Below are 10,271 nucleotides of genomic sequence, written 5' to 3'. Positions count from 1 at the left end.
TTTCACATAGTCCTCCCATTATATATCTGTCATAGAGGTCAACATTTCACATAGCACTGCTTATATCCCTTTCCCTAGATGTACATTAGTAATGAATGTGATGAACAGTCATTCCAATATGATGTATGGTATTTCATTAAATTATGTAATGAGACAGAAATTCAATGAACAATAATAACTAATGCATTCTGTTTTACATGATCATTATTCATGACTCTCCATCTTGGATAATGGATGATCAGCACCATGTGAGTAATTACTTATTTGTCTGTTTTGTTTATTGACAACCAATAACACAAGGCAAAGAACAGACCAGAGTGTCAATCTGATACTATAAAAACTACAGGCCTTGTGAACAGCAGTGTGTTTTCTTCAAGGCTACAAATTAAATCAGTTTCTTTAAATTTATCAAAACTCTCCCAAAATGTTCACAATATATCTGACATTGAGGTCAATATTTCACTTAGCCCTCCCACAAAATATCTGCCATAGAGGTCAATATTTCACTTAGTCCTCCCACTATATATCTGCTATAGAGGTCAATATTTCACATAGTCCTCCCACTATATATCTGCTATAGAGGTCAATATTTCACATAGTCCTCCCACAATATATCTGCTATAGAGGTCAACATTTCACTCACCAAAATGAAAATAGAATCAGCTTGAATTTAGCTTGATGTCTTATTATGAAGCATTCAGTCATTCTCAGACTGCTCACATAGTAGTGCTGCTTATATCCCTTTCCCTAGATGTACATTAAGAATGAGTGTGATGAACAGTCATATCAATATGATGTATGGTATTTAATTAAATTATGTAATGAGACAGAAATTCAATGAACAATAATAACTAATGCATTCTGTTTTACATGATCATTATTCATGACTCTCCATCTTGGATAATGGATGATCAGATGAGAGTGAGTAATTACTTATTTGTCTGTTTTGTTTATTGACAACCAATAACACAAGACAAAGAACAGACCAGAGTGTTAATCTGATACTATAAAAACTACAGGCCTTGTGAACAGCAGTGTGTCTTCTTCAAGGCTACAAATTAAATCAGTTTCTTTACATTTATCAAAACTCTCCCCAAATGTTCTCAAGGTAGGTTGGATTAAGATGTATAGATGTTCTTCAAATTATCCAGAATTTTCATATAATAGTTCTCCCACAATATATCTGCTATGGAGGTCAACATTTCACATAGTTCTCCCACTATATATCTGTCATAGAGGTCAATATTTCACATAGTCCTCCCACTATATATCTGCCATAGAGGTCAATATTACACATAGTCCTCCCATTATATATCTGCTATAGAGGTCAATATTTCACATAGTCCTCCCATTATATATCTGCCATAGAGGTCAATATTTCACATAGTCCTCCCACTATATATCTGCTATAGAGGTCAATATTTCACATAGTCCTCCCACTATATATCTGCTATAGAGGTCAACATTTCACACTCCAAAATGAACATGGAATCAGCTTGAATTCAGTTTGATGTCCTAGTATGAATCATTCTGTGAGGTTTAGACTGTTCCAATAGTAGCACTGCTTACATCCCTTTCCCTAGATGTACATTAGTAATGAATGTGATGAACAGTCATTCCAATATGATGTATGGTATTTCATTAAATTATGTAATGAGACAGAAATTCAATGAACAATAATAACTAATGCATTCTGTTTTACATGATCATTATTCATGACTCTCCATCTTGGATAATGGATGATCAGGATTTGGTGAGTAATTACTTATTTATCCGTTTTGTTTATTGACAACCAATAACACAAGACAAAGAACAGACCAGAGTGTTAATCTGATACTATAAAAACTACAGGCCTTGTGAACAGCAGTGTGTCTTCTTCAAGGGAACAAATTAAATCAGTTTCTTTACATTTATCAAAACTCTCCCCAAATGTTCTCAAGGTAGGTTGGATTAAGATGTATAGATGTTCTGTAAATTATCCAGAATTTTATATTATAGCCCTCCCACAATATATCTGGCATAGAGGTCAACAGTTCACACTCCAAAGTTGTTAAGAAAATTATGTTCTCAATGTTATGTTCACGACGTGAGTAAGGTTGTATTATGATGTCATATGTTCTTCACATTCTACTGAATGTATATTCCATAGAACCCTGCCTCCTGACACAATATCCTGTATCTACCATAGAGCCCAATGCTGGTTATCACAAACAATGACAATAATCATTTGATCAGAGATAGGCCAATATCAAAACAACATTATTTATGAAGTTAACCAGATCTCATTGGTGCCCACAGTCCCTACATGAGGGAGGCTTGAGTGACAGGAGAAATCTGATTGGTCCTGTTTGTTCTGTATATAGTGATGTCGTCTACCACACAGAACTCACCTCTCTGTTTTACACCATAGACTCAGGATCACGGTATTTACAACGTGAGACCCAGGAGGACAAGCTGAAGAGGGAGGCATCAGCTGGTGAGCTTGGTAAGTATGAGAGAATCTGGAGGAGAGAGGATTGAATCAGGGAACATGAGTGATGTCATTCAGTTTTTCAGACTAATTCATTTGTAATGTATCAAATAGTCAATAGACCAGTTGATGATTGGTTCAGCTCAGATAACTGTTGACTGGAGGAAATAATTACTAATAATTGTACCACCTCCATCAAATGATAATGTCTTTATAGACATACTATTGAATGAATTAATACATTACTTATTCAAACAACCAATTAAATATGTTAATTATTCTCAGAGTTGAAGATGGAAAAAGAATTAAAAGAGAAATTAAGACAGGAGATGATGAAACAACTAAAGGAGAAAGACACACAACTGGATGATATGACCCAGGAAGTGAGAGAGAAAGACAGACAACTGGATGATATGACCCAGGAAGTGAGAGAGAAAGACACACAACTGGATGATATGACCCAGGAAGTGAGAGAGAAAGAGAGACTCCTGGAGGAGAAGAACCAGATAATGGAACAGAGGGAGAAACTATTAGAAGAGAAAGAAAACCAACTGGAAGAGAAAGACAAGCAACTAAAGGATAGAGACATTCAACTAGAGGCTCTGAGAAAGAACCTGCAGGACAAGAACAGCCAAGTAGAGAACTTCAGAGTCCTACTGCAGGAAAAAGACCTTCAACTAGAGGACAGGAACCACAGACTGGGAGAGAAGGACAGACTACTGGAAGAGAGAGTCAAACAACTAAAGGATAGAGACATTCAACTAGAGGACAGGAACCACAGACTGGGAGAGAAGGACAGACTACTGGAAGAGAGAGAGAAACTACTGGAGGGAAAAGAAAATGAACTAAAAGAGAGGAGACAGGAAGTAGAAGAGAGGAGACAGGAAGTAGAAGAGAAAGACAACCTACTAGAGGAGAGAGAGAACCAGTTAAAGGAGAGAGACAAACAGGTGGAGGATGTCAACAATGAAAATGCTGAACTGGGTAAGATTATTCACACCATTAATACATTTAGTCTTCTGTACTTTCCTCAATTCTCAGGTTATTGTCGACTCTCCACTGAGTTGTGAATATTGTTGTCCATCACTTCATACTTTCCCTCTGCATCATATTTCTGTCTAAAGTCTTTAACACAGAATTCAGATCCTAGTCCTCCTTTGTTATTTCAGCTCAACAGATATGTGATGTGAAGACTGAGGTAGAGAGACTGAGAAGAGAGATCTCAGCCCAGATGACTGGTGAGTGAGATATGTGAGACTTAACATTTCAGTAGAAACCCAGAACTCCCCTTCAGTAGGTATATGTGCCTTCATGTGTCACTGAGGTAAATGTTCCCATTCTAAATGGTTGTTCTATTATTTTAGAACATGGAGAGACGTCAGATACAGGTTCCATACTCCCAGGAGAAACATCATCAACCTTCCTCCATCCAGTGAGTTATCAATATTGTCCTGTTGTCTCCTACTGTTTCTAGTCTATAGTGGACCATCCTTCACTTAGTGAGTTATCAATATTGTCCGGTTGTCTCCTACTGTTTCTAGTCTATAGTGACCATCCTTCACTTAGTGAGTTATCAATATTGTCCTGTTGTCTCCTACTGTTTCTAGTCTATAGTGGACCATCCTTCACTTAGTGAGTTATCAATATTGTCCTGTTGTCTCCTACTGTTTCTAGTCTATAGTGACCATCCTTCCCTTAGTGAGTTATCAATATTGTCTCAAACTGTCATCAATCTTGATATTCTCTATTTTCTCCAATAATCTATATTTCACTATGATGTGTAATGTATTTGTAGTTTGTTTATACTATGTTTTAAATGTGTCTCTGATGAGTCAGTATGTTGACCAGTTCTCTATGTTGTGTTACAGTGGGAGGAGAGACCTCAGATACAGACCCCACACTTCCACTGAGGAGGAGACACAGCATGGAGTTACCTCCTTGTGGTTCGGTGAACCAAGTCACCATATCTGACACCTGAAGACTGGTGGAAGCCAACACAGTCTTCTGATCCACACGAGACTCTGGCTCCAAACCAATCTGTCCGTAAGAGTTATTTAATGTTGAGGAGAGTGAGAGGTCTACAGATGTCACGCCCTGACCTTAGTTATCCTTGTTTTCTTTATTATTTTGGTTAGGTCAGGGTGTGACAAGGGGTGGTTTGTTGTGTTTTAGTCCTGTCTAGGGGTTTTGTCCTGTCTAGGGGTTTTGTCCTGTCTAGGGTTTTTGTCCTGTCTATGGGTTTTTGTCCTGTCTGGGGTTTTTGTCCTGTCTAGGGTTTTTGTCCTGTCTAGGGGTTTTGTCCTGTCTAGGGTTTTAGTCCTGTCTAGGGTTTTTGTACTGTCTAGGGTTTTAGTCCTGTCTTGGGTTTTTGTCCTGTCTAGGGTTTTTGTCCTGTCTAGGGTTTTTGTACTGTCTAGGGTTTTTGTCCTGTCTAAGGGTTTTGTACTGTCTAGGGTTTTTGTCCTGTCTAGGGTTTTTGTCCTGTCTAGGGTTTTTGTCCTGTCTAGGGTTTTTGTCCTGTCTATGGGTTTTTGTCCTGTCTGGGGTTTTTGTCCTGTCTAGGGTTTTTGTCCTGTCTATGGGTTTTTGTCCTGTCTAGGGTTTTTGTCCTGTCTGGGGTTTTTGTACTGTCTATGGGTTTTTGTCCTGTCTAGGGTTTTTGTCCTGTCTGGGGTTTTTGTCCTGTCTGGGGTTTTTGTCCTGTCTAGGGTTTTTGTCCTGTCTGGGGTTTTTGTCCTGTCTAGGGTTTTTGTCCTGTCTAGGGTTTTTGTCCTGTCTGGGGTTTTTGTCCTGTCTGGGGTTTTTGTCCTGTCTAGGGTTTTTGTCCTGTCTGGGGTTTTTGTATGTTTATGGGGTTGTTTACTAGTCTAGGTGTTTTGTATGTCTATGGTTGCCTAGATTGTTTCTCAATTAGAGGCAGCTGTTTATCGTTGTCTCTGATTGGGAACCATATTTAGGAAGCCATATTCCTTGGGTAATCTGTGGGTGATTGTCTATGTGATGTTGCATGTTTGTACTCAGTGTTGTTAGTGGTCATGTTGTTGGTTTGTTTAGTGTACTTCGTGTTCATTCATCTTACATTAAAAATATATCTTCACATCACGCTGTGCTTTGGTCTCCTCACTACGACGATCGTGACAACAGACCAGACTCCACATGGTTTCTAACCCCAGACTCTGAAGTGATTGTACAGACATGTGGAATATAAACACACTCGCTCACAGAGAGAGGAGAGGGAGCAGAGTTCATAGTTTCCACAAATACTCCACACACACACACACACACACACACACAACTCCTGAATACTCCAAACACACACACCACTAAAACATAAGTGATGGAGATGAGGGAGGTGAGGGAGAAGGAGAAATGAGGCATTATTAGGCATTATTAGAAGCATGTTAGTTACCCAGTAAATGAACAGTGGTGAAATGTGATCCTCATACTAGTCGTACAGATCAAATCTCCATAGGTAATCATAAAGCAGAGGGAATGGCTGAGGTGGCTGCCTTGGTGAGAGAAAGTGTTAGAGGACCACATGTAAATATTGTGGATTCCGGAGGAGAAATTGGCTAAATTTGACACAGGAAAACATGTTTTGGGTTGAAGATTCTAGGCGAAATGACAGAGGAATGGATACTAAAGGTAACACATTGTCAGGGAAAAGGATCAGAGGACCAATATGCGGCGTGGTAAGTGTCCATGGTTCTTTTAATATGTAAATGTCCACATGAATAACTGACTACAAAAAACAATAAACGTGGAAACCCAAAAACAGCCCTATCTGGTGCAAAACACAGAGACAGGAACAATCACCCACCAACACAGAGACAGGAACAATCACCCACCAACACAGAGACAGGAACAATCACCCACCAACACACAGTGAAACCCAGGCTACCTAAGTGTGATTCTCAATCAGAGACAACTAATGACACCTGCCTCTGATTGAGAACCATACTAGGCCGAAACATAGAAATACCCAAATCATAGAAAAACAAACATAGACTGCCCACCCCAACTCACACCCTGACCATACTAAATAATGACAAAACAAAGGAAATAAAGGTCAGAACGTGACACACATTTAAATTATATGACACAACACTCTCAGAAGGCCTTGGGGGGGTTTAAATCATGAGACATTTTATGTGGTTTTATTTTGAAATGAATGTAGATTTTATGTCGTCTTAATCTGGAATAGGATTCTGGAATGGAAGGGTGGAGGGGTCACAAGGAATTAGTATAGGTGTTACCTAACCTAAAATGAACTGGGGTCACAAGGAATTAGTATAGGTGTTACCTAACCTAAAATGAACTGGGGTCACGAGGAATTAGTATAGGTGTTATCAAACCTAAAATGAACTGGGGTCACGAGGAATTAGTATCGGTGTTATCAAACCTAAAATGAACTGGGGTCACAAGGAATTAGTATAGGTGTTACCTAACCTAAAATGAACTGGGGTCACGAGGAATTAGTATAGGTGTTATCAAACCTAAAATGAACTGGGGTCACAAGGAATTAGTATAGGTGTTACCTAACCTAAAATGAACTGGGGTCACAAGGAATTAGTATAGGTGTTACCTAACCTAAAATGAACTGGGGTCACAAGGAATTAGTATAGGTGTTACCTAACCTAAAATGAACTGGGGTCACAAGGAATTAGTATAGGTGTTACCTAACCTAAAATGAACTGGGGTCACAAGGAATTAGTATAGGTGTTACCTAACCTAAAATGAACTGGGGTCACGAGGAATTAGTATAGGTGTTACCTAACCTAAAATGAACTGGGGTCACAAGGAATTAGTATAGGTGTTACCTAACCTAAAATGAACTGGGGTCACAAGGAATTAGTATAGGTGTTACCTAACCTAAAATGAACTTAATTTTTTGATGTGGTGTGGTGGTTATGGAGAATCCTGGGGAAAAGGAGACCTGTGAATCGTCACACTCGGTGGAGAGATCATGTCGCCGTGTTGTGGGATTTATCGGATGGGGTCTTTTCAATGCAGGTAAATCGGGTTTGCAGAAGGATGGAAATGTTTTGAAGAGGTATTTACATGGTTTCCTAAGGACAGGGAGAGAAACGGAGAGGAAACATTTTAATGGTGTGGAAAGCCCTGTTTACTATACATCTCTAATGAGGAATGATCAACCTCAATTGAAATGAACAGAACAGGGGGATTTAATTATATAATTAGTGAGAAACACTATTCTCTATTCAAATTGTACCATTACTTTAGGAGATTATTATTTTGTGTTTTTTTTAACCTTTATTTAACTAGGCAAGTCAGTTAAGAACAAATTCTTATTTTCAATGATGGCCTAGGAACAGTGGGTTAACTGCCTGTTCAGGGGAAGAACAACAGATTGGTACTCTGTCAGGTTGGGGATTATGAACTTGCAACCATTCCGGTTACTAGTCCAACACTCTAACCACTAGGCTACCCTGCCCCCTCTACACTCTAACCACTAGGCTACCCTGCCACCCCTACACTCTAACCACTCGGCTACCCTGCCACCTCTACACTCTAACCACTAGGCTACCCTGCCTCCTCTACACTCTAACCACTAGGCTACCCAGCCACCTCTACACTCTAACCACTAGGCTACCCTGCCGCCTCTACACTCTAACCACTAGGCTACCCTGCCGCCTCTACACTCTAACCACTCGGCTACCCTGCCGCCTCTACACTCTAACCACTAGGCTACCCTGCCACCTCTACACTCTAACCACTAGGCTACCCTGCCACCCCTACACTCTAACCACTAGGCTACCCTGCCGCCTCTACACTCTAACCACTTGGCTACCCTGCCACCTCTACACTCTAACCACTAGGCTACCCTGCCTCCTCTACACTCTAACCACTAGGCTACCCTGCCGCCTCTACACTCTAACCACTAGGCTACCCTGCCGCCTCTACACTCTAACCACTAGGCTACCCTGCCTCCTCTACACTCTAACCACTAGGCTACCCTGCCGCCTCTACACTCTAACCACTAGGCTACCCTGCCGCCTCTACGCTCTAACCACTAGGCTACCCTGCCACCTCTACACTCTAACCACTAGGCTACCCTGCCACCTCTACGCTCTAACCACTAGGCTACCCTGCCACCTCTACACTCTAACCACTAGGCTACCCTGCCGCCTCTACACTCTAACCACTAGGCTACCCTGCCACCTCTACACTCTAACCACTAGGCTACCCTGCCGCCTCTACACTCTAACCACTAGGCTATCCTGCCGCCTCTACACTCTAACCACTAGGCTACCCTGCCACCTCTACACTCTAACCACTAGGCTACCCTGCCGCCTCTACACTCTAACCACTAGGCTACCCTGCCGCCTCTATACTCTAACCACTAGGCTACCCTGCCGCCTCTACACTCTAACCACTAGGCTACCCTGCCGCCTCTACACTCTAACCACTAGGCTACCCTGCCGCCTCTACACTCTAACCACTAGGCCACCCTGTCACCTCTACACTCTAACCACTAGGCTACCCTGCCGCCTCTACACTCTAACCGCTAGGCTACCCTGCCTCCTCTACACTCTAACCACTAGGCTACCCTGTCACCTCTACACTCTAACCACTAGGCTACCCTGCCGCCTCTACACTCTAACCGCTAGGCTACCCTGCCTCCTCTACACTCTAACCACTAGGCTACCCTGCCTCCTACACTCTAACCACTAGGCTACCCTGCTGCCTCTACACTCTTACCACTAGGCTACCCTGTCACCTCTACACTCTAACCACTAGGCTACCCTGCCTCCTACACTCTAACCACTAGGCTACCCTGCCGCCTCTACACTCTTACCACTAGGCTACCCTGTCACCTCTACACTCTAACCACTAGGCTACCCTGCCGCCTCTACACTCTAACCACTAGGCTACCCTGTCACCTCTACACTCTAACCACTAGGCTACCCTGCCGCCTCTACACTCTAACCGCTAGGCTACCCTGCCTCCTCTACACTCTAACCACTAGGCTACCCTGCCTCCTACACTCTAACCACTAGGCTACCCTGCCGCCTCTACACTCTTACCAATAGGCTACCCTGTCACCTCTACACTCTAACCACTAGGCTACCCTGCCGCCTCTACACTCTAACCGCTAGGCTACCCTGCCTCCTCTACACTCTAACCACTAGGCTACCCTGTCACCTCTACACTCTAACCACTAGGCTACCCTGCCGCCTCTACACTCTAACCGCTAGGCTACCCTGCCTCCTCTACACTCTAACCACTAGGCTACCCTGCCTCCTACACTCTAACCACTAGGCTACCCTGCTGCCTCTACACTCTTACCACTAGGCTACCCTGTCACCTCTACACTCTAACCACTAGGCTACCCTGCCTCCTACACTCTAACCACTAGGCTACCCTGCCGCCTCTACACTCTTACCACTAGGCTACCCTGTCACCTCTACACTCTAACCACTAGGCTACCCTGCCGCCTCTACACTCTAACCACTAGGCTACCCTGTCACCTCTACACTCTAACCACTAGGCTACCCTGCCGCCTCTACACTCTAACCGCTAGGCTACCCTGCCTCCTCTACACTCTAACCACTAGGCTACCCTGCCTCCTACACTCTAACCACTAGGCTACCCTGCCGCCTCTACACTCTTACCAATAGGCTACCCTGTCACCTCTACACTCTAACCACTAGGCTACCCTGCCGCCTCTACACTCTAACCACTAAGCTACCCTGCCACCTCTACACTCTAACCACTAGGCTACCCTGCCGCCTCTATGCTCTAACCACTAGGCTACCCTGCCACCTCTACACTCTAA

The 10,271-nt window shown here is 42.7% G+C and overlaps 1 protein-coding gene across 1 annotated transcript in view; it reads left to right on the top strand.

The window, feature by feature from the left end:
• The window catches only part of LOC139410579 (golgin subfamily A member 6-like protein 4), a 36,132-nt gene extending 30,459 nt beyond the window's left edge, over window positions 1–5,673 (top strand). The window contains exons 4-8 of the mRNA XM_071155875.1: window positions 2,384–2,485; window positions 2,756–3,454; window positions 3,640–3,708; window positions 4,339–5,033; window positions 5,179–5,673. Of these exons, the coding sequence (XP_071011976.1) occupies window positions 2,384–2,485; window positions 2,756–3,454; window positions 3,640–3,708; window positions 4,339–4,448 (980 nt within the window). The 3' untranslated portion in view covers window positions 4,449–5,033; window positions 5,179–5,673. The remainder of the gene's footprint in view (window positions 1–2,383; window positions 2,486–2,755; window positions 3,455–3,639; window positions 3,709–4,338; window positions 5,034–5,178) is intronic.
• The last annotated feature ends 4,598 nt before the right edge of the window (window positions 5,674–10,271 follow it).

The sequence above is a fragment of the Oncorhynchus clarkii genome, chromosome 6 (genome assembly GCF_045791955.1).
Source record: "Oncorhynchus clarkii lewisi isolate Uvic-CL-2024 chromosome 6, UVic_Ocla_1.0, whole genome shotgun sequence".
NCBI lineage: Eukaryota > Metazoa > Chordata > Actinopteri > Salmoniformes > Salmonidae > Oncorhynchus > Oncorhynchus clarkii.
This window is presented reverse-complemented; position numbering and strand designations above follow the sequence as displayed.